This window comes from Phascolarctos cinereus, unplaced genomic scaffold, assembly GCF_003287225.1.
Source record: "Phascolarctos cinereus isolate Bilbo 61053 unplaced genomic scaffold, phaCin_HiC Scaffold_9;HRSCAF=440, whole genome shotgun sequence".
NCBI lineage: Eukaryota > Metazoa > Chordata > Mammalia > Diprotodontia > Phascolarctidae > Phascolarctos > Phascolarctos cinereus.
The window spans coordinates 213,158,602-213,182,805 of NW_027556402.1; the positions used below are offsets into that span (position 1 = coordinate 213,158,602).

Below are 24,204 nucleotides of genomic sequence, written 5' to 3' on the forward strand. Positions count from 1 at the left end.
AAGAAACTGAGGCAGACAGCTCAGTCGGTCCACAAAGTGTCTGATAATGGATTGGAACTTAATTACACTTATCTGCAGCTAGGTGACACAGTGGATAAATCTCAGGGGGGCTGGAATCGGAAAGACTTGTTGTCCTGAGTTCAAATGTAGCTTCAGACACTAGCTGTGTGATCTTGGGCAAATCACTTAACCCTGCTTGCCTCAGTTTCCTTATCTGTAAAATGAACTGGAGAAGGAAATGGCAAACCACTCCAGTATCTTTCCTAAGAAAACCTCGAATGGGTACACAAAGAGTCAGATACAACCGAACAACAGGAACACTCCTTCGCAATCTACCTTGTAGGACTGTTGGTAAGGCTCAAATAAGATGGAAAGTGTGAATTAGTGCTAATTACCTGTCAGCAATTTCTTGAGCATCAGCCTAAGGATAAAACACTAAGTATCAGAGCGAATCCCTGCCCTGCTGGAGCTTATGGTCTAATTGGGAAGACAAGACACACACACATTCAATTTACTAGTGATTTATTAAGTACTGCCCGTGGGCAGGGCTTTGTGCTTAACACCGAGGGAGACAGAAGAATGAAAAGCAGCACTATCCTCGTTGTCAAGGAGCTGACAATTAATATGGGGGATGAGATGAATCTAAATGAATATACTATAAAGCTTAATGTGATAGCAGGAAAGGTGAGATCCAGAGGGCTAGGAGAAATTTGAGGAAGGAAAGAGAGGTCACTTTGACCCTAGAGCAAAAGAGGCAAACATAGGGTCAATATTTCTGAGTACTGTCTAAATCAGATCAAAATGTAATTGGGATATATTTAATGAGATCAATAAAAAATAATAAAACATAGATAACATTTTAAAAGTAAGTCAATATTTGGTCTGCAGGGTTCCTTACGTATGGTTTAGTGGGCCCTTTTCTGTTTGAGTCTGACCTGCTGCTTAGGGGTGTGTGTGTGTGTTGTTGGGGGTGGAAATTAGAGAAGGCTTCATGGAAATGACACCTGAGCCGGTCAAGGAAGAGAAATTATTCAAATAGGGATGAGGAGGAACTGCACTCCAGTGGGCACAGCCTATGTGAATGCAGAAAAACCTGAGAGGTCAGGACAAAATGAGGAAACAGTGGGAATACAGAAAGGACTAAAAGCTGGAAATTTGTTGGAGCCATAATGTGAAGGGTCTTCTATACCAAGAGCTTAGACTGGAAAGGAAAGAAGGGTGGTGATAGAGCTGGAGGAACTGTGCACCTGCTGACTACATGTGTGACCTTGGCAGAGTCATAGACTCAATTTCCTCCTCTGTAAAAGGAGGTGAGAGTAGATGGCTTCTGGGCTCTCTCCCTTCCCTATATTTGAGAACCTGTGGTTTTTATGCTGTAGGAAGCCACTGAAAGTTTTTGGGGGTATGGGAATAACATAGTCTCTAACCTGAGAATTAGGGAAGGTTATTTTAACATTGTGAGATGGATGGATGGATTTGAAAGAGAAGCCATCTATGACCACTGGAGAGGTTATTACTTGAAAGATATGATGACGCACCCCCCCCCAACCAGAGAGGGGCAGGTGGGAGTAAAGAAAAAAAAAGGATGGAGGGGTGGGATTCTATGAAGTTGGGAACGAAGAAGAGGGAAGAGTTCAAGATGAATTCAAAAGTTTGGATCCTGGTGACTGCAGGATAGTCATACCTTTTAACAGAAATAGGGAATTACATACTTCACATGTATACAGGGTAGCATTTTATGCTTTCTCAGTGTGGGGAGGGGGTAGAAAGAGGAAGAGAATTTGGAACTGGAAATTAAAATTTAACAAACTTAAATAGGAAGTTGGAAAGAAAGTCCGGTGTTTTTTGTTGTTGTTTTTAGGGATGAGAAGACGATTTCTGTCTAGACGTGTTAGATTTGAGGCAGGGGGAATAGACTACTATGTGAATATGTCTTGAAGTCAGTTGGATGAGGGACTGGAGCTCAGGGAGAGAAATAAGTCGGGGCTGGGGATATATTTAGGAGACATCTGCAGAGAAGTGATAACTGAAACAGTGGGAGTGGAAAGCAAAAGATTACTAACGGACAACAAAGGGAGTAGATAAGTGAAATAAGGCAATGATTATTAGGTTCATCTTTCATTCTGTTAACCCCTCCCCTCTCTGAGCATTTAAGATAGGATTGTACTCGGGAGGTGAGAATTGTTTCCTGGGGGTGGACATCTCTCAAACTGGAAACTTAATTTGCTGGTGTCCCCTTTGGAAAGTCACAAAAAGACGGCATACGTGTGGGGCCCGTTGATCTCCGGCTGTCCCCCAGGAGGAGCCAGTAGTCCGGGCTCTAGTTCTACCCGGTTCGTGTGTATACACTCCTGTAGACCGAAGTGTGTCTGCTTTGGGCCCTTTGGGACATTCTGTCTGCAGCCCCCCTGCCATCCACCGGCCTGTGGCGCCTGCTTGACTCGCAAGCGGACGGGATCGGGATTTGCCAAAGGTCAGGGTCAGGGTTCTAAACAGCCCATACGTGACCTGACCGCAGAAGTGAGGCACGTTCTCGGTGGGATTCCCGGCTGGCCGCCCACCCCCAGCAAGTTTTCCCCGGACGTGGACTTTGGTCACGCGTGTTTACTCAGCTGCTAGACGGAGTTTTTCCTGCCTGCCTGCAGCAAGGGGCCCTGTGGTGACTGCTCTCCCCAGGGGGGCTGCGGGTCTCCCCCGCCCCCAAACTTCCGCAGAGCCAGCCCCCCACCCCCCAGGAAGGCTGTGCAGGGTCCTGCAGCAGCAGGCAGGCGGCAAACCCTGGGCGCCCAGCCCTGAGCGGTGCTCGCTTCTTCCCCCATCACAGCTCATGGAAAGCACCCGAGGGGAAATCCCTTCTTCACTGACCCCAAGAATTCTCGTCTGCCCCTCGCCCACCCTTTCCCTTTTCTCATTCTCCCCCCAGCTGTCCCCCTTCTCTTCCTCCCTCCCACTCTTCTCCTTCCCTCCCATTCTCTTCCGCTCCCACTCTTCTCCACCTCTGCTCCCCCTCCTATTCTCCCCACCCCCACTTTTCTCCTCCTCCCCTTCTGTTCTCTCCCCTTATCTCTTTCTAGTCCCTGATACTCTCCCACTCCTCCCTTTGACCGTCCTCCTTCTCACCTACCAATTCTCTTCCCCTCCTCCTCCTTCCACCTTCCCCTTCTCCTCTCCCCTCCCCCAATTCTTTCTCTTTCCCCTTTCCCCCCCCTTTCGTGGGGAGGGACCCTCACCAAACCCGGTCCCCTTGCGGTCTCTCTCCCCTATTGGCCAGCATCCCTAGCCACGCCCTCTCTCCTCCCCGCTCCTCTCCCCCTCCCGGGCTGCTGTGTGTATGTGTTTGTGTGTCTCCAACTGCATGTGTGGAGAGGAGAGGTGCGGGGGGGGGGGGGCGGGGAAGGGCGGAGTCGCAAATTTCGCGCCAAAATCGCGTAGCACGTACCCTCCCCCCGCGGGTAACGTAGCGCCCTCCTTTTTTTCAAACCCCAAACTGGGCGGGGATTGGTGGGTTGGGCGTTCACGTGACTAACGGTCGCGGGAAGCCGCGTATCCCCAACCTCGCAGCAGATCCGCCCGAGCGCAGCAGCTCGGATCAGCCGCCGCCGCTGCCGCCGGACCGGAGCCGCGACCCCGGTTCTCGCCCCTGCCCCAGTCAGCGCCGGTGCCCGCGGTGACGCCCCGCCGAGGCGCGGGAGCCGGAGCTGCCCGGGCCGCCGCCGCCGCCGCCCCTGCGGAGCTCCCCGGGCCGCACGTGGCGGTCCCGCCCCCTCGGCCCCCGCTCCCGGTCCCGGCCCCCATGAGCTTCCAGAGCCGGCACCAGGCGCCGCCGCCCCGCGGTCGGCCCGGAGGCTCCTGCGCGCTGCGGCAGAAGCTCATCTTCTCCCCGGGCAGCGACTGCGAGGAGGAGGAGGAAGAGGAGGAGGAGGAGGACGAGGGCAGCGGCCACAGCACCGGGGAGGACTCGGCCTTCCAGGAGCCCGACTCGCCGCTGCCGCCCGCCCGCAGCCCCGCGGCCCCCGGGCCGGCCGCGGAGCCGGAGGGCGAGCCCGGCAGCCTCAGGCGAGCCCCTGGAGGGCTCCCGGCCCCGGCCTCGCGGGAGGAGGAGATGCCGCCGGCCGACGGGGACGCGGGCGGCGCCGAGGGCGACTCGTGGGAGGAGGAGGGCTTCGGCTCGTCGTCCCCAGTCAAGTCTCCGGCCGCCTCCGCCCCCTACTACCTGAGCAGCCCCTTGTCGCCGCTCCGCGGGGACCGGTCCCCGCGCGGCCGCCAGCGTCGGGACGGCTCCTGCTCTCCGGTGCCCGACTACCCGGGCACGCCGCCGCACAAGACCTTCCGCAAGCTGCGGCTCTTCGACACGCCGCACACCCCGAAGGTGAGGCCCGGGGGGCGCGACCCCCGCGGGGGGAAGTGGGCCGGGTTTAAAGGGGGCCCCTGCGGCGGCTGCAGCTGCCCCGGGAGCGGGGCCAGACCCCCCCCCGGGGCGGGGGCGGGGCCGGCCCAGCCCATGGGACAGTTACATAACCTCCCAACCGCATCTCCGGACCCGCGGCCCAGGCTTGGCACCTTGCTCCCGGGCCTGACCTCGCAAGTGGCCGTTACGGTTATGTAACCGAACCATGAGCCTCCCCGGAACGGCCGCTGCTTTCCCCGAGGGGCCACCCGGGCCCGGCCGGGCTGCCCGGGCTTTGGGGAGGTGGGCGGTGGTTCCTGGGAACGCCAGCCGCGAGGGCAGCCGACCCAACCCCCTGGGTGTTGTCTGTGGCAATGCTGACCCATCCTGAAGACGTGGGGCTTAAAAAAAAAAAAGACAGCTTGCCTTTATAAAGTTTCGGAAGAACGGGCAGCGGGTCTTGATTTCGATAAATCCCCAACGTGCTGCCATGTGTCGTGGGACCTTACCCAGACCCCCCTACATTTTGTCAGTTTGGAGTACTGAAGACTTGGAGTTTTAAAAAGTTTTGCCTCTGTGTCTTTTTAGCTTTAATTTCATAGGTTGTGTTAGATTCTGCAGTTGTAAGTTTAGGGTACATAGGGATACTTTGTAGTGATATCCAAATTTTTGTGTCTTTTTTTAAAAATGCGTTTTGTTGAAGATGACTTTTATCTTCACATCGGTCATTTCAACCTTCCCCATCTCCCATTGAACCTTGCCTTGTGACAGAAGAAAACTGAGACATTTAGGAAAAGACTTTTACACATTGAGTTGGCAGAATCTTTTCAGGCCTATGGGACAAAATCTGTTTTCTGTTTACTTTTTAAGACAGTAGAGATGACATCATTTATGTCATATCAGAGCATAAAATATGTGTATCTGTATACATATATAATATATATTTGAAGATTCATACATGTATATGTATGTATGCGCACAGAATGTTAAGTCTTCCGGACTTCGGTGTACATAATGTTGTCTTCTAACTTCAAAAGCTTTATTTTAGCACCCCAGTATTTCTCTTTCACCTTATGAGTGCAGGCGGTGTAATACCTATAATAAGCCTTTAGTAAACATTTGTTGAATGAATGAATGAATGTCTCCTCTGTCAAACCAGTGTGAAAGTTAGTCTTTTAACATTTTAAGTGATTTCAGGAAGAAGTTAGCAGAAATATTTAACTTTATAAAAGCTAAACAACATACATTCCTCTTTGGGTTTGTTTCCTTGTTTATGCAGCTATGAAGATGGTGGTAGTATGACCCTCCAAGTTGTCCTTGTTATTGGCTAGCTTGGCCCATCCCACATCTGCTGGAGTCAGTTTGAGTGGGTTGGGGGAGGAAGACAGCCGCGGGGAGGAGGAGCTTTCTGGCTGCCTGCCCCTCCTATCGATTGATTTAGGCATTGAAAGAGTTTGTTTAGGAGCTGTAGCCTGCTGGTTTTCTTCTTTTGAGCTCAATTCATAATGAAAAATGAAGGGCTCGTTTCAGCTGTTTTAACTAAGTTACTTTTTCAAAAAGTAGACCAAATTTGAGAAATCACCCTGAACCAGGTATGTAAGCCTTGTTTGTCTAGGAACTAGACAGAGGCTTATGAGCATTGTGTGTGTGTGTGTGTGTGTGTGTGTGTTTGCTTGCTTGTTTGTTTTTTGTTTGTTTTGCTGTCAGATGATTTCATAATATAAACTAATTCTTACTCTTCAAGGGGGCAGATTAAATTGGCCAGGTGGGAGTGGGGGAGGACTTTGTTGATCATCTTAGATGCTGACAAAATTTCCTTGTTACAATCTAGAGTTTGCTATCCAAAGCTCGAGGAATAGATTCCAGCTCTGTTAAACTCCGAGGTGGTTGTCTGTTCATGAGCTCAGGAAGATCAGAAAAACAAGGATTTGACATGAGACAAACCCCTCAAGTGAATATTAATCCCTTCACTCCAGATTCAATGTTGCTTCATTCTTCCGGACAGTGTCGTCGAAGGAAGAGAACACACTGGAATGAGTATGTTCTTTGATAATTGTTATCTAATATTAGTTTCAAGTTTGCTTTTATACATATGGTTGAAATAAAAATTTGTAGTTAATGGTCCTATTTACAGTTAGTTTCTAGCTATGTTGTGTTCTAGAGGTTCTTGAAAGGTAGAAGTATGTTTAGCTGTAAATTATGAGCGTGCTATTTCCTGTTGAAAAACATCCTTTGTAGAGTAGGAAGAAATAAAAGGATTGCCCGAACATCTTGGAGGAAGGCATTAAGAGCTTGGAAATGAGAGGTGGTACTGAATACTGTTACAATAGGGGAAAATTAGAGAGATGGAGTGCTGTTGATGATACAGACTGCTTCATGAAGTAGTGAAACCTTTGTCATTGGAAATATTCAGGCAGAGTTGAGATACTTCAAGGAAGTGTTTTTTATCAGTGAAAGGGTTATAGCTGTTAGATAAGGAGGCTTCTTCCAACTCTATTAAATTCTATTAAATTCCAGGTTGGGAGAGTTAACTTGGAAGGGCTTTGGGACATAGTTGTGGTAGGGTTAGGGAATTACTGTCCAGGTCATTGGGCTGGGACAAATATAATATTTTATTTGAGAGTCATAGAATCTAGAAAACAAATGTGGGGTGAAGGTCTTCACCTTAAACTAAGCTGATTAGTAATCTTACCTTAAAAACCTTTGAGGGAGTGATACTTGGTTAATTTCTCAAAAGCTCTATCTTCACTGAATCCTCCTATTAAAATTCCATTAGTATTCTGCATATACTTGCCAGATAAAGTTCAGAGGTTGGAATATGTCTTCCAAGTATATTTGATGAAGAGAGCACCAATTCTTATTTCAGTTCCTGTGATGAAGACATGGAAGCAAGTGATGGGGAGCTTGAAGATGAGACCACCAGGCCTGCCAAGGTGGGTTGTTAGTAGCCTCCTCCTTTCTTGTGCCACTTCTGTTGACTTGACTTTTATAGTTTTGAAACAGCCAAATTTTTCGTTGTTACAGAGAATTACAATTACAGAAAGTAACATGAAATCAAGATATGAAAGTGAATTTCATGAATTGGAGAAGATTGGGTCAGGAGAATTTGGTTCAGTATTTAAATGTGTAAAGAGGCTGGATGGATGTATCTATGCCATAAAGCGATCAAAGAAGCCATTGGCTGGTTCTGTCGATGAGTGAGTATTTTTTTTAACCCTAGTCTTTGTTTCTATGCTCCGTTGTCAGAGGTAGTTTGTTAAGCTCTTTGAGTTTTAGCTGCATTCAAATTCTAAACTTAAAAGGTATTGAAATTGGAAAGGTTCTTTAAAGTTGGAAAAATGTTCTGGTCAGTTTTGCTTTCTTTTTGGACCTGGGAATATTTGAAGTCTAATCTGAATTTGGGACATAACTGTACTGCCCTTAACCTTTAAGAAATATATTTCTATGGATAACTTTTGTTTTTATAACAAATAATTTTTTTTAAAGAAGATGAGGAAAAAACTGATCAACAAATCAACACACACAAATCTAATTAGATGCATTAGATGCTGTTTCAAACTATGGACCTCCCATCTCTGCAAAGGAATTGGAGGATGTGTCTTTTCCTACCTCTTCTTTGAGGCCATGCTTATTCTTTGTAATTCTGCAACATTCACTTTCATTTGTTTTATGAGGTTCTCTCCATTTACTTTGTTGTAGTCACTGTATATGTTGTTTTCCTGGCTTGGCTCACTTCTCTCTGCCTCTGTTCATACAGTTCTTTCGTGTGTCTCAGTATTCAATACACACATGGTTTCTTAAAGCACAGAGATGTTCTGTTACACTCATATGCCACAATTTATTTAGCCATTCTCCAACTGATGGGCATCTACTTTGTTTCTAATTCTTTGCTGCCATAAAAAGTACTGCCATAAAATTTTTTTGCACGTGGAATGTGTGTGTGTGTGTGTGTGTGTGTGTGTATTCTGGGGTCAAGTGGTATGGCCAATTGTATTTTAGCAGTTTTTATTTACATAATTCCAAATTACTTTCCCGAATTGTATTAGTGCATAGCTCTACTAACTAGACCATTAGTGTGTCTGTCTTTGCCCAACCCCTTCAGCATTGACTATTCCCATCTTTTATCATCTTTATCAATTTGCTGGGGGTGAGGTGAAACCCTCAGGGTTGTTTGGATTTGCATTTCTCTTATTACTTACAAATGATTTAGAAATTCTTTCATATGCTTATTAACAGTTTACAACACTCTTGAGAACTGTCTTGGTCTTACATGTTTTTATTCTTTTTATGTCTTGGATATCAAACCTTCTCAGAGGTATTTATTCCCTTACCTCTTAATCAAGTTCACAGTTAAGCTTTTCTGTGTCAATAGGACTTGAAGTGTCTATTGTCCCTTAACCAAACCTCTGTACTATATAAAGGGTCTCCGGAGGAGTAAAGCCCAATAGAATTTATCAGAGGATCTATAATAATAAGGGTGAAGTTGCCTGGTTTATGTTGGTACTGATCTCAGACTTCTTATAAACAGGCAGAATGCTTTAAGAGAAGTCTATGCCCACGCAGTACTTGGACAGCATTCTCATGTGGTTCGATACTTCTCTGCATGGGCAGAAGATGATCACATGCTGATACAGAATGAGTATTGTAACGGTAAGCCAGACTTTTTTGCGTTCTTTTTTAAAAAAATATTTTGTTTTCCTATTTCTTCCCAAATGAGTGAAGTAGGAAAAGACTTTTGAATTGAAAGGAATACCAGCATTCTAGTCCTAACTGCTATTTACTGAGTCACTTGAGGTGTCTCGGTTTCTATAAAGCATGGAATCCTCCTTGTGTCACTTACCTCTTGCTGTTCTTTTTAGAATTAAGAAATTATGACTGTGAAAGTCTTTGTTGTGAATGGTAAAGCGCTGAGTGAGTGTCATTTGTTGATATTGTTGTTCTAAACAAAGTGAATACTGAAAGTAATTATTCCTAATGTTGCTTAAAGTCTTAACTTTATTGATGAGTTTTCTATATCAGTTGAGTTTAACAAGCATTTATCATCAGTTGCCTGTTTAAAGAGAAACTAACAAGGCCATGAAAAATCCATTTTCCTTCCAGCTAGAACACTGCACTGAGTTTTTGGTTTTGTTTTTAATAAGTTGAGTTTATTTCCATCCAGCTGCCCTTTCAGATTCACATGGCCAGTAAGCTGTTCTGTCTCACTGCCTCATTAAATAGAAAGCATCACAGCAATTTTCTAATTAAAGTAGGAAAAGTAACGGGCATCACAGTCACCTTTTCAATACAAACAAACCCTGCATCATGCTTTCTGGGCTGTGCAACATAGGTAGCACAAAATAACAGGGTTTTTTTGGTAGGGAAAAATATTTGAGAAATGTCTTGAGGGAAAGTCATTATGTTACTAGAGAAAACTGTTTACATATATTCCACTTTCTCACTGTTTGCTTGCATCTCAGACTCATGTAATCTAGTTTCTAATTCCACTGACCTGAAATGGCTCTCTCTAAAGTTATCAGGATCTCTTAATTACGAAAGCTAATTGCTGGGTTTTGGTCCTCCCTTCTTAACATCTTTGTAATTTGTAATATCTTACATTACTTTCTGTTTTTTGTTCTACCTATCTGATCTTTCCTGTTCCATCTGCGTTGGTGAATCATTATCCTCAGTCCCGCCCCTTAACTGAACATCCCCTAAGACTCTTTCCTGGGGCCTTTCTTCTTCTTGACAGCTGCTTGGTGAACTCTTCAGCTCTTGTGGGTTCATGTATCATCTCTTTGCCAGATGACTCACAAGTTTATATATCCAAACCTCATCTTTTTTGAGCTCCATTCCTGTATTGCCAGCTGTCTAGCAGTCATCTCTTCTAGGATGTCCTGTAGGCATCTCAAACTGGGCATGTCCAAAGTGGACTCATAACTCCCACCCACCCACCCACCCCTGCCTCCCAACATTCACTATTTCTCTTAAGGCCCAGTTAGCCAGGTGTACAGACTCGAGAATTATTCTTGACCCTTCCCTCCCTTACCCCGTCTTCCCTATATCTGGTCAATTGCCCATGGTTATACATTTTACCTTTACAACATCTGCAACTGCCTTTTCTCTTCATTCATGTGGCCACTACCCTGGTTCGGTACTTGATCATATCTTCCTATGGACTATTGTAACTGTTGCCTACCTGGTCTCCATGCTTCTGGGATCTCTCTTCTCTAATTTATCTTCCTCCGAGCTGCCAAAATAATCTATAAAATAGAAGTCCGACCATGTTTTTCCTTGTCTGTGAATTTTCAATGGCTCCTATTGCCCTACAGGATAAAATATTTAGCATTTAAAGCCCTTTGCTGTCTGGTTCCATCCAGCCTTTCCAGATTTATTTCATATTGTACTCATTTCCACAGTCTGTGTTTCAACCAAACTAGCTTACTTGTTCCCTGAACTTCTCATTTCCAGCCTCCATTCCTTTGCATAAGGTATGCCCTGTGCCTTGAGTGTGCCTTGGATACTCCCTCTTCACTTCTGAGTGGGAGAATTCTTAGCTTCCTTCGAAGTGAGGTACTTGCCTGGCTATAGGAAGCTTTTCCTGTTATCTCTAGGTGGGGTGTTCTCCCTCCTCACATTCTCTCATTTATTTGTGTGAGTATAGCATCCTCCCCAAGTAGACTGTAATAAGTTCCTTGAGGAGAGAGGCTATTTTTTAATTTGTTCTTATATCCTCAACACTTAGCAATAAGGCCTTGAACAGAATATAAATTAAAAGTTTATTGAATTAAGTTGACCTTGGGGTCAAGCTGGGTGAGCCAAGAGTTTTTTCTTGATCCATTTGAGAAGGCTTCCCTTTCCAGTTAGTCTTTAGAAGAAAGGAATTCAATTGTCTTGCCTCCTTTTCATGGCTAACCTCCTCTATAAAGCCATCTGCAATTGGTGCCTCACCTTCCTCTTCTTTTATTCTTTTGTAAACTCTCTGCAGTCTGGCTTCTGGCCTCGTGCTGCTTGAAACTGCTCTTCCCAAGGTTCCCGTTGATCTTCTGATGGCCAAATCTGATGGTGTATTCTTGAGCCTCATCCTTCTTAACCTCTTTGCAACTTGTAACACTGTAGATGACTCTCTTCTTGGTACTTGGTGACACTGCTCTGTCCTCATTCTTCTTCCACCTCTGTGACCCATTCCTTCTGGCTCTCCTTGCTGGATCTTCCTCCAGGTCGTGCCTGGCTTTTCTTCCCCTTCTCCTTCACCATTATCTTACTTGATGATCTTATCAGCTACTTTGAGTTCAATTATTTCTAATCAGATGATGCTCAGATCTATTTATCCAGCCTTAATCTCTCCCTGACGTCCAGTCTTACCTCACCAACTGCCAGTTGGCCACTTCAGACTGGATGTCGCAAACACAATTCATTCTTCCCACCAAATGTAGGCCCTTATCACCTCATGCTTGAGCTATGGTGATAATCTTCTGATGAGGCTCCCTGCATCAGGTCTGTCCCCATTCCAGTCCATCCTCCGTTCACCTGCCACATCTAAAACCTAGTTCTGACCACATCGCCACCGAAGTAGTATCTCACTACCTTTAAGATCAAAGATAAAATCCTCTCTTTGGCTTTTAAAGTCCTTCATAATCTGCTCCCTTCCTTTCCATTTTTCTTGTGCTTTACCTCCTTCCATATACTCTATGATCTCTTGACCTGGCCTCCTTGCTACTTATTGAACAAGACCCTCCATCTCCCAGACCCATGCCATTTCACTGGCTGTCCCGTATGCCTGGAATGCTCTCCCTTTTCACCTCAGCCTTCTGGCTTCCTTCAAATTTCACCCTAAATCCTACTTTCTGCAGAAGTCCTGTCCTGATTCTCCCCCTAATATTAGTGCCTTCCTTCAGATATTCCCTCTCATTTATACTGCATGTATATCTATGTAAATAGTTGTTTGCTTGTTGTTTCCCCATTAGGATGTGAGGGGCTCTTGAAGGCAGGGACTGTATCCTCAGCACTTAGCCCAGGTCCTACCACACGGTAGCTGCCACTTAATGTTTATTGAGTGAATACAACAAATGTGTATTAAATTCTGAATCTGCAGTGCACTAGGGGAGAAGCTAGCGACACAAAATTGAAGAAAGACATGATTCTTGACCTTCTGAAACTTTTTTTGGGGGGGGCAGTGGGGGTTAAGTGACTTGCCCAGCATCACACAGCTGGTGTCAGGTGTCTGAGGCTGGATTTGAACTCAGGTCCTCCTGACTCCAGGGCTGGTGTTCTATCCACTGTGACACATAGCTGCCCCTTGAAGCTTTTAATCTAATAGGGGTGATAAGATGTGAACAGCTGACCCGTGATGCAAAGCAGAACAGGGTAAGTGCGTAGAGCAGGTACTAACAGAATTTCGCAGGAATGGTGAAAGATCATTGCTGACTGAAGGTGTCGGGCAAAGACGTTGTCTGGCCTGTGCGACGCATTTCCAGAGCTTTGGGATGAATCTCTGTGAAGGGGTAATGCTAAGCAGGCCAGGAAACGATGAGCATCGTCGATCATATAGTCTCTCTAGAACAGAAGGAACTGTCCAGAGAGTTAAAGGGCCGGCTAAGAGGAGCTGAGGATTCTGACTGGAGAGCTGGCATCTGGCCCAGCCACAGAGAACATGGAAAAGGTATTCTGTTTGGTTGAATCTCGTGAAGGCCAGCAACCAAGTCTGTAATGCAGTGTTATCCTATTTCTCTTTGGTCTGATTTGAGTGATTCTATGAGAGTAATTACAAGGAAGAAGTTCTGAAAACATCTTGTGCTTTGTTCTCAGAGAGAACCTCTTTGGGGCTAATTAAATAAGCATAACTTCCATCTAAAATCAAGGGACTTGATTAAAAATATTGCAGAAGGGAAAAGCTAATTTGTCTTATTTTTGTCAGGTGGAAGCTTAGGGGATGCCATAAGTGAAAACTACAGAAGCATGAATTATTTTTCGGAAACAGAACTTAAAGATCTACTCATACAAGTTGCTCGTGGCTTGAAATATATTCACTCGATGTCATTGGTACACATGGATATTAAGCCTAGTAAGTATAATATAAAAGTTTTGCTGTGTTGGAGGCTACATTATCTGATCTTAGATGAGAGGGCTGTGTAGCTTCATAGTAAATTTTCTTTGGTTAGCTTTGGGTGCCTGGCTTCTGATGGGTCGTCCTCTAAAGCATCATCATGGTGTGGAGGTGACCCTGCGTTCTCAAAAAGTATGCTAGCAGGTTCTAACAAACTAGGAAGTTTTCAGGTACAGATATGGCTTTTGACTAAAGGAAGATAGACTCACCACCAGAGAATTGGCCACTAGGCAATGATTTTTTTCACCTACAGCACCTCCCAGAGATGTCTCTTAAGAGGTGGAGGGCATTGCCCATACTAGTGAAATCACAGGTGCACACTGGTGATTTCACCAATCCTTAAAATATTGCCATTAAATAGCTTTGTGTGTTCTTTATTAGCTAACATTTACGTAGTACTTTAAAGTTTACAAAGTGCTTTATACATTATTACATTTATTTAAAAGTTTGAACAACTTATTCTATTAAAAATTGGGACAGTGTTGTGAGTTCGAAATATCTTATAGTTCTTGACTCAGATTACAGGTTATTTTAGGAATTATAATACTGGGAGCCCCAAGTTTTGGGGACAGCCTGTGCTTATTTTCATAAAACCTACATGAGTTTATTTTGAGTATTTTATTGAATGTTTTTAAGAACTTTATAATAAACTTATACTTCCAGACATCAATGGCAATTTAAAATGAATATGTAACTTTTACCAGTCCTTATGGTGGCTGAGATACTGAGAGAAACATGGTAATGTAGTTAAGTGGCAGTCTGTGGTCCTTTTAAGATATTGCTTTAAAAACTTAGAAGGTAGTTTTAGTTTCACTGCTGTGGCTAGAAGTACTATTTGAGGCTTGCTTCTCAAAATGAGATCGTGAGGAGTAGAGATTGTCTCCATCCTTTTTCTAGAAGAGTATGAGTTATTATAGAAGTACAGCTGAAAGGGACCTAAAAAAAAAAGATCACGTAGGCCAATAGTTTAATTTTACAGACACAGAAATAGGCCCTGAAAAGGGGCACATCAGGTGAAACAGGTGATGACAGAGCTGGGACCCAAAGGATTCTGTCCCAATCTTGTGCTTTATTGCTCTTTGCATGACAGCAGGCTGTGCGGACCAACAGACATGGTATTCTTGGCTTCCTTCATCAGTATAAGTGGGTGTATGTCTCTCTATTGATTAGATAATTCTCAGAACCCATGCCTTACCGTGTGGCATTATTGTTGTCGTCCAGTCGTGTCTGACTCTGTGTAACCCCATGAACTGTGTCCGTGGATTTTCATGGCAGAGATACTGGAGTGGGTTGCCTTTTCCTTCCACATTTCATATATGTGAGGAATTGAGGCAGATAGGGGTTAAATGACTTGCCCCTGATTACACAGATAATCAAGTGTCTTGAGTCCGGATTTGAACACAGTTCTTCCTGACACTAGGCCCAGTGCACTATCTGCTGTGGCACACAAGTAGGTAGTTCAGCTTTAGAGACTCGAGCTCTTTGGGGAACTGTGATCAAAGAGCAAGGAAGGAGGTATCTCTTTGGCCAGGTCTGGGAATTGTGCGTCTTGTGTCTCTGTGTGTTTGTGCCTGTCGATCTTGCATTTCTAGAAATATTAACATCCTTAAAGGAACGTTTATAACAAATCACCTTAGCTTAGACTTCTAATTTGAATTTATTTACCTTTTGTTTCCATAAGTAATAGTAAACTAGCCCTCTACAAGGGTCAAGCCCTGGCTCTGCCACTTAGAGCTCTGTGACCTTGAGTAAGTCACTTAACACCTAAACCTTGCTCAGGTCCCTCATCATCTGCAAAGTGGGATGCTAGTATTTTAACTTAAGTGCTTCACACAGTTGTAGGTCTCCAACAAGGGTCTGTTTAATAATAATAAGTTAATAAAGTCCCCAATGAAGCCCTATGCCATTTGTTGACTGTCATTAATTCAAGTCTAGCATTACTATTCCAGTTAGTCTGAAATTAATGGAGTTTGTCTAAACTTTGAAACTTGTGTTATGTAATTTTTTAAAGTGGAATTTTTATTTCTACTCACAGTTTTTTTCCCCTTCGGCAGGTAATATTTTCATGTCTAGGGTGTCAATCCCAGGTACAGCTGAAGAAGGGGACGAAGATGACTGGACAGCCAATAAAGTTATTTTTAAAATAGGTAAGAAATCTAGATCATCAGAAGATTATTATTTGTATTAGTATAAATAAAACAAGCTTCTGTGTTGTTTGACTCGACTTTTGTTTTCCCTAGGCGATCTTGGACATGTAACTAGGATATCTAGTCCTCAGGTAGAAGAAGGGGATAGTCGCTTCCTTGCCAATGAAGTTTTACAAGAGGTAAGGAGCTGCCAGTGCTGGATCAGGCTAAGTTACACCGTGGGCCGTTGTGGTTTCATACAGGGCATCCTAGTAAAATGCAAATTCCTTGAGGGTAGAGATCATTTTGCTGTTTTGTCTTTATTCTTCCCTTGCATACAGTAGGTGCTTAATAATGTTTGTTTCATTAAATTCAACAAACCAGTCTGTGCCAACTGTGTGAAAGACACTGTGGCTTAGATAACGTGGCCTCAGCTGGGTCACCCTTGTAGTAATATCATTTAGGACACTGTGACCAAACCCTGGAGTCACATGGTAGAGCGCGAGGGAACTAATGGCCCTCCAGTGTTCTACAGAATGCTGGGTTTCTCTGAAACCAGTGAGTAATATTAAATTAGGTATGTCTGTATTAAAATGCTTGGAGATTAGAAGACTGAGGAAGTGATCTTATCAGTTGTAAAATATGTGAGAGTTTTCACAAGGAAGAACAGGTTAGACTTGTTATGCTTGGCCCCTGCAGGGAGAAGTACCACGGGGAAGCAGGTTTTGGCTCAGTCACTGTGTAAGGAAAAGCTGAGAAATTCGTCTTGTTTAAGGGATAATGAAAGGATTGTTGAGCTCTCTTCTTTCTGCCCTTTGATATTTTTTTTTATGATGTATTTCAGGAATACATTTATTGTTTGTCCTTCCCCATTGCCATAAGAAATAATAAAATAATAATTTTTTAAAAAGCTGTTAGAGCAAATATGCATAGTCCAACAGAACATGTAACCTCAAAAAATGTGTCCCATTCTGCATTTTTAATTCATCACCTCCCTGGCAGGAGGTAAAATGGCATGTTTCATCTTCATTTCTCTGGATTTGTGGTTTTATCTTTTTTATTTTTATTTATTTATTTTTTAAACTTTTTAGGCAATTGGGGTTAAGTGACTTGCCCAGGGTCACACAGCTGGTAAATGTCAAGTATTTGGTCTGAGGCCGGATTTGAACTCAGGTCCTCCTGACTTCAGAGCCGGTGCTCTATACCTTATGCCACCTAGCTGCCCCGAATAACTTTCTTTTTTTGGCTAGGCAGTGGGGTTAAGTGACTTTCCCAGGGTCACATAGCTAGTAAGTGTCAAGTGTCTGAGGCTGGATTTGAACTCAGGTCCTCTGGAATCCAAGGGTGGTGCTCTATCCACTTCGCCACCTAGCTGCCCCCTAGAAAGAAAGCCAGTCCTTGCCCCAAGAAGTTGACTTTTTTTTTTTTTTGGAGGTGGGGAGCAACTAGGGTTAAGTGACTTGCCCAGAGTCAAACAGCTAGAAAGTGTTGTTTCTGAGGCTGGATTTGAACTTGGGTACTCCTGACTCCAGGGCCAGTGCTCTATTCACTGCGCCACCTAGCTGCCCCCTTGTGGTTTTATCTTTGCATCAATCAGAGCACTAAAGTCTTTCAGAGTTGTCTTTTCTTAGAATGCTCTTGTTATGACATAAATAGTTCTCACTTCACTCTGCATCAGCTCATAGGAGTGTTGACAGTTTCCTCTGAAACTGTCCATTTAATAATTTCTCACAGCACAGTAATATTCCATTATATTCACATGCCATAATTTGTTTAACCATTCCCTAATAGGTAGGCACCCCTTTAGTTTGTTTCTTTCTTCCTTCTTTCCTTCCTTCCTTTCTGCTACTATGAAAAAAGCTACTAAAATATTTTTGTAAATATCTTGTTTTTTTGACCTCTGTGACCATGTGTTGGGCCTAAGGTTCTGGCCAATTTCTTGTTGCTTAGCTAGTCCAGCCTAAGTCTGAATCCCTGCTGTAACACTGCGAACCTATGGTCCCTAGCAGCATTTTTATTGCATCTCATATGTAAACAAGGCTGGTATTGATTTGAGTCAAGAGCATTCCCTTCTGAGATCATATCCTTCTCTGCCTTTTAGAACTACACTCACTTGCCAAAGGCCGATATTTTTGCTCTGGCCCTCACTGTGGTTTGTGCTGCTGGCGCTGAACCGCTGCCTACAAATGGAGACCAGTGGCATGAAATACGACAAGGAAAGCTGCCCCGGATACCACAAGTCCTTTCACAAGAACTGACAGATTTGTTGAAAGTGAGTGTTGGCTATTCTCTGCCTTGTCCTGCTCTGTTCACCAGGGTGATCACGGAGGGGCCTTCCATTTTCTGAGTGTCATTCAGTTGGGCATCTCTTCCTTTTCTTTCAAAAAGGTCATGATTCACCCTGACCCAGAGAGGAGACCGTCAGCAGTGGCGCTGGTCAAGCACTCAGTTTTACTCTCTGCTTCCAGGAAGAGTGCAGAGCAGTTACGTATAGAGCTGAATGCCGAAAAATTCAAGAATTCCCTCCTGCAGAAGTAAGTCTTTGGGTGTTGTCACAGCATTGGAAGCCTCTGTCTTGCTTGGGGATGAGTTCATAGGCATTGTGTTTTGTGTCGCTCTCCTTTCTCAGTGGATCCCTCGACATTCCTTGTAACAGATTTTAAAGAAGGAGAAAACCAGTTCAGCAGAACCAGCCACACTGTTGATGGAGTCTGGCAGAGCTGCAGTGCAGCCAGTGCTCCGCAGCCGTGGTCTCCCAACTCTACCAAGAGGAGAGATGCTTTGTCTCCTCTCTTTTCTGGGCCAACCTTGGCCCTTACAATTGCACACATCCTTTTTGGTCTTCCCACTTAGATGTCGTGATCATTGCGTAATTGTTGTCCTAACTCTGCTTCCTTTATCTCTGGATAAATTCATTTAATTTTTCCCAAGCTTGTCTGAATTGTTCATAGTAATTGTTTTCGGTTTTTTTATAGTACACTAGTATTCTGTTACATTCATGACATAATTTATTTAGCCCTTGAATGAGCACTGCGTCACTTACATTAGTTCTTTGCTGCTGTGAATGTTTTGGTGTTTGTGAGACCTTTCTTCATTTCATCTCCATAATGCTGTGTTACAGGGCAGCTTTTAAGGAAGTAGAACTTCTTTAAAGAACTGTCTGGGTCCAAGTATAGGCTACATCCCTCCAATGTTCTCTTTGAAAACAAAAACAAATGGGTAGGTGCTGAAAGACACCGAGGTTGGTAGGTCATGCTCAGATTGTATAAGAAAAGCTAGGTTGGTGGGAAAAGTACAGCCTGTATTAAGATCAGAAACAGTTCCATTGGTCTGAGCTCTGTACCATGGGCATATAATCTAGACGTCATGGCCATCATTCTAAACTGGTTTTCAGTGGGAGAAAGCTTTGCTGTCATACTACATTCTTGGCTCATAAGTGTTGGTGTCCCACCCGCTGACACAGATCCCAGCACCTTCTTCCATGCTTTTTCATGAATGTATCTTTCCATAAATCTTCTACAGACTCGCTGCCCAGCATCCCAGAGGTCTTCCTAATGTGTAACTCTTAAGTGGTTGACCTGCTGTCTCTCTCCTTCTGTTTCTAGCAGCCCCTTCCCTCTTTTCAGTAATAGCTTCAGCGCCTCTGTATTAAGATAGTAACTTGATGGTTGTTGGATAAGGAATGCGCGTGTCAGGGAATTGCATGGTTCTGAAAGGGCCCTTTCCCTGCTTTGCCTTCTAGACAACAGAAGTAGGGAGAGACTTTGAAGGACTGGGTGAGGACTGTTTGTGTTTTTGTCAGTTTTGTGGGTCTCTGGCTGAAAAGATCTCATGGAAGTTAACCTTTGGTATGCACTCTGTCACCTTGGCTAAGCTGCCTCTCAAACAGCAGGCCACAGGAGCCGTATTCAAAGCTGGAAGACTCTCTGTGACTCGTCTGTCTCCTCTGGCCCAGCCTTTGAGAACTGGAAGTCACCCTTGTGCATCGAGGGAGGTGTTTTGTGAAGATGGGTGTAGGGAGACAAGTAGGAATAAAACCACTCAGTTGTGTTGCCTTAACAACTCTCTAGTTATCTAGGAGAGACTGGGTTTGGCAACCATGAACTAGCTCTAGAGCCTTGAGGCCACATGTGGCCTTCTAGGTCCTTGGGTGCAGCCTTTTGACTGAGTCCAAGTTTTACAGAACAAATCCTTTTATGAAGGGGGTTTGTTCTGTGAAGTTTGGATTCAGTCAAAGGGCCATACTTGAGGACCTAGAGGGCCATGTGTGGCCTTGAGGCTGCAAGTTCCCCAGCCCCTAGAGCTAACCTTTGTATCACAGTAAATGTGTTCTTTTAAAGGGAATTGGTTTGTCCTGAGTTAGCTCACTTGATACATACAGGGTGTGAGCCTAATTGACATTCACTGTCAGGTCAGTAAGCAGGTGCATGTGAAAGCCATGGCAACAGATTTCAGGCTGTGAATCACTCAGAGCGCACAGTATGTTTTGCATGTCCTTCTTGGTTGAGAACAGAATCATTGCAGGCATCTTTAGGATTCATCCAAAAAGATGATGCAGGCAAATACTTGCTGTGGAAGTGTTTTAAAACAAAGCCCTAGGGATAGCTAGGTGGTGCAGTGGATAGAGCTCTGGCCTTGGTGTCAGGAGGACCCGAGTTCAAATCCGGCCTCAGACACTTGACACTTAATAGCTGTGTGACTGGGCATGTCACTTAACCCCGATTGTTTCACCAAAAAGCAAAAACAGCCCTGAATTGGTCAGGGATTGGGATTATTTGATTGCTAAAGTACATTTCCAACTCTGAAATTCCAAAGTTCTGTCAAGAAGTACTTGAATTTCTAAGTGTGAAACAAACAGCTTAAAAATCTTAAGCCTATCTGGAGGCTAAAATTTTACATTTTAATGTTTATCTTCATATTTTCATCTGAGGATAATAGTGGTCAATCAAAACCTGCCTTTTCTGCAATTTGCTCCTCAGAATTTTGTCCTCACTTGAATGAATTTGCTAAGTCTAGCATAGCTATTGAATTCCTCCTTCCTAATTCGTTCTTTCTCCTGTTAGAGAACTCAAGAAAGCACAGATGGCCAAAGCAGCTGCAGAGGAGCGAGCCCTGTTCACAGACAGAATGGCCACTCGGTCCAGCACGCAGAGTAACAGAACAGCAAGGCTCATAGGGAAGAAGATGAACCGCTCCGTTAGCCTGACCATCTATTGAACTCGGCCACGGACCTCTCCCTGAAACCTGGGACAAGAAGCTGCAAAGATGACATCTCCATCTTCCATGTCTATAGTTTTGCCGAAATCCCTTTTGTGGGTTTTCTTGGTGAATCACATTTGGAAGCTGTATTTTGACCATTGGTATTTATCTTGGACTTGGTACCTGGTCTTGTGGCCTGTTTACCGAGACCCACAGCCCGTTCCATGTTTCACCAGCTGTCCCAGGGTCAACCACTATTGTGGTGTGCTGCTTTGAGATTGCTATCGCATTGTATGATAGAAGGCATTGATTTCTCCCTTCCACCAATCAGGAGGACTATGTGGCCTTACTGCAAATCAGAGTCTGCCTTTTTAAAAACGAAAATAAGTGCTGATATGACTGCACCAACCACCTTTAATGTATGTGGTGTCAAGCTTTTTTGTTTTAATTGTGAATTTTACTTGTATATCCAACTGGGAGCACTTTGTAGGCATTACAGAAACCATGGGAGGATGGTCCCATGGGAGTATTTGCCTTGTGAATTTGCTGCTATCTTAGTTTTGTCTTTGCTGTAAAATTGTAGCATTAAAACAATCATTGTTAATAGGCTTTCTGTTGAAACAATTATGTGACACATATAAGCTGCTCAGGAAAAAGCAGCTTTTTTCCCTTTTTTTCTTGGAAGCTAGTGCATTAGAAAGATGCACCTTTGTCTCTTTTTGGAACTCTGTATTAATGTAGTATAATTATTACTGGTTTTGTAATTCTTCCCAATAATGGCCTTCCTGTCCTAACCCTTTCCAATTTTTAAAACGTTTCCTTTTTCTTTTCCCTACTCCCAAGTATTTGTACTGGGCTGTACTGTTAGTCTGTTTTTAAATGTTTTGCCTGTTTTTTCTTTGGTATTCATGTATATATATATTGATTTTTGCTGATACTGTACAGACCTGCAATCTGAAATAGCTGAATGACTTCTCACTATTCCAAGTTCTTCATGAAACATACCTTGACTGTAAATTAGCCTTTTGAACTAATAATACAGACTGTTAGTGGATTTAGTGTATCTTGCCTCAAATAGAATTGGCTATTACTGCTTTGTTTGTCATTAGTTTTGGTTTTAAACATTTACATTTGTCTGGGTTCAGGTTATATTTTTATTAGTGTTGTTGAGCATATTAAAAGTCATTCGGAGCTTACTAACTGTCTCTGAATGCCCTTGTGCTCTCTTAAGTTGGGTCTTGCATTTTGTGTAGCCAGAGTATGGTATCATTTGAAGGAGTACTATACTAGAGGGAGAAAATCTGGATTTGTGTTCTAGAACTTTCATTTAATAATGTCCATGTAACCCTGGGCAGATCATTTGACTTCTGTCCCAGTTTCCTATAAAAGCATAAAATCTCTATTTGTAAATATTAATTATATTATCCCTAACCATAAAATAGAATGACACTTATACTTTATCTTCCTCACAGAGATTTTGGGTGGCAAGCACTTGGTAAATTGTTAAATGCCGTAATTAATGATCTGTGCCATGCCATGACAAATTTGAAGACCATTGCTGCACTGGAAATGTTGCTGGGGATAGAGATGATTAGCATTTTGATTTCACTGGGCAGTTTGTCAGTTCATAAAAGGTTCAATGCTCAATGCTTACATGATTTTCTCTAACTGTAGAACAATTTTTGTTGACCAGAATAATTGCAACCATTTGGTTTATGGTCCTTAATTCAGAAATTCTAGAAAGCTCAGGTTCTCAGGATTCTTGAGAATCAAGAGAATTTTTAATCACAACTCTAAATGTTTGAAATGTAGTGTTTTCATGTGGCTTTTGATATACTACACATTTGACTTTTGGCCAACTGAAGAGATTGCAATTCTTTTCTGTAGCTTCAATTTGGGAGCATTCTAGTTACCATTGTTTACTTTCTCATTGCACCCAAATCATTAGAGATCAGTTAGGTTGGAAAACGACTGGAAGGGATATCAGACTTACTGGTTTCAGAATTTGGGTGTGCAAAGTGAAATGCTGATCAAAAGTGAGGCAGGTGGAAAGAAATTCCCCACAGTCGGGGAAAATGGATTTAAAACAAGAAAAAGGAATCTGGTCCTCAAATACTTTTAAAGCAGTGTTTGTTTGAGTTACCTTGGTTTTCTCCTGAGGTTATTTCATCCATGGAATAATAGCCATGGAGCTGGACAAAGCCAAAAGAACCTGATTCAGCCTCACTTTACAGATTAAGAAAATCAGTCTCCAGGAGCTTATGATCACTGATGTGGCCGAATTGAGGCTCGTACTCAAAGACTGTTAGCAGTCCTAGCATCTCTCCATTATTTACCCAGCTACTTTTTCAGTTAGTGTAGATTCAAATACATTTGACCTGGATATGATCATCTGAACTTCAAACCTTTGCAAATGTGACATCACTCTACTGAAATTTCCGTCAAAGATTGCTGGCTATATGTGATAGCTAAATAGCCTTTTCTCAGTCCTGATGTTTAATAGTTCTGTAGCTTTTGGTACTATTGGTAATTGCCCTTTGGATGGATGTTCTCCTGGTTTCTTGGGCCGTCTCTTCAGGTATACTCTCTTGTTGATCTAATCCTCTTCCCCTGGACTTAATTATGACCTCTACAAAGATGACACCTAAATCTATATGTCTATCCCCTAATCTCTTTTATCTTTCTTTTTTTTAACTCCAGGCCTACATCTTCAGCTTCCTTGTTGGACATTACCCCAAAAATCCTGTCACTTCAAATTCAGTATGTCTAAAACTAAACTCACCTGCTTCCCATTAAACCTGTCCCTCCCAACTTTCTTATTCCTTTTTAAAAAAAATCTAATTTGTTTATTTTGTTGCATTCTAAGTTACAAACTGTTTCCCTCCCTCCATCCCCACCACGCACTAGAGAAGGCCACCATTTAACACAGATTTATAAATATATGTAAAAACATACTATGCATACTTCTGTTTGTCGATTCTTTTTCTGGAGGTGGGCAGCATCTTCCTTCATAGGTCCTTTGTAGTTGATTTGAGTATGATACTCCGAATAACTTTGGTTCACAATTATTCTTTGAATAATATTGCTATTGCTGTATACAATATTCTCTTGGTTCCATTTATTTCACTTTTCATCATTTCATGCAAATCTTACCATGTTTTTCTAAAATTGTCCCTTACAACGCAGTACTATTCCATCACAATCACATACCACAGATTGTTTAGCCATCCCCCAATTGGTGGGCGTCCCCTCGATTTCCATATCTTTGCCACCAGCTTTCTTATTCCTGTTGCGCCATCTTGCTAATTGCTTCAGGTTAATAACCTTTGAATCATCTTTCAAGCTCCTCCCTCAGTCCTCATCTCCTTTCTCTCCCCACATCAAATAAGTTCCCACGTCCCAGCAGT

The 24,204-nt window shown here is 43.4% G+C and overlaps 1 protein-coding gene across 2 annotated transcripts; it reads left to right on the top strand.

Moving 5' to 3' along the window:
* Window positions 1–3,705: 3,705 nt before the first annotated feature.
* WEE1 (WEE1 G2 checkpoint kinase) lies at window positions 3,706–23,758 on the top strand. Of its 2 annotated transcripts, none has more exons than XM_021002020.2 (11): window positions 3,706–4,369; window positions 6,219–6,424; window positions 7,254–7,320; window positions 7,412–7,584; window positions 8,916–9,037; window positions 13,284–13,430; window positions 15,527–15,619; window positions 15,713–15,798; window positions 17,700–17,870; window positions 17,987–18,132; window positions 20,662–23,758. In XM_021002020.2, the coding sequence occupies exons 1-11, from the start codon at window positions 3,794–3,796 to the stop codon at window positions 20,813–20,815; spliced, it is 1,941 nt and encodes a 646-aa protein (XP_020857679.1). In that variant the 5' UTR covers window positions 3,706–3,793; the 3' UTR covers window positions 20,816–23,758. The 2 variants fall into 2 exon arrangements, with proteins under 2 accessions (XP_020857679.1, XP_020857680.1); XM_021002021.2 differs by lacking the exon at window positions 3,706–4,369 and adding an exon at window positions 5,759–5,979.
* The last annotated feature ends 446 nt before the right edge of the window (window positions 23,759–24,204 follow it).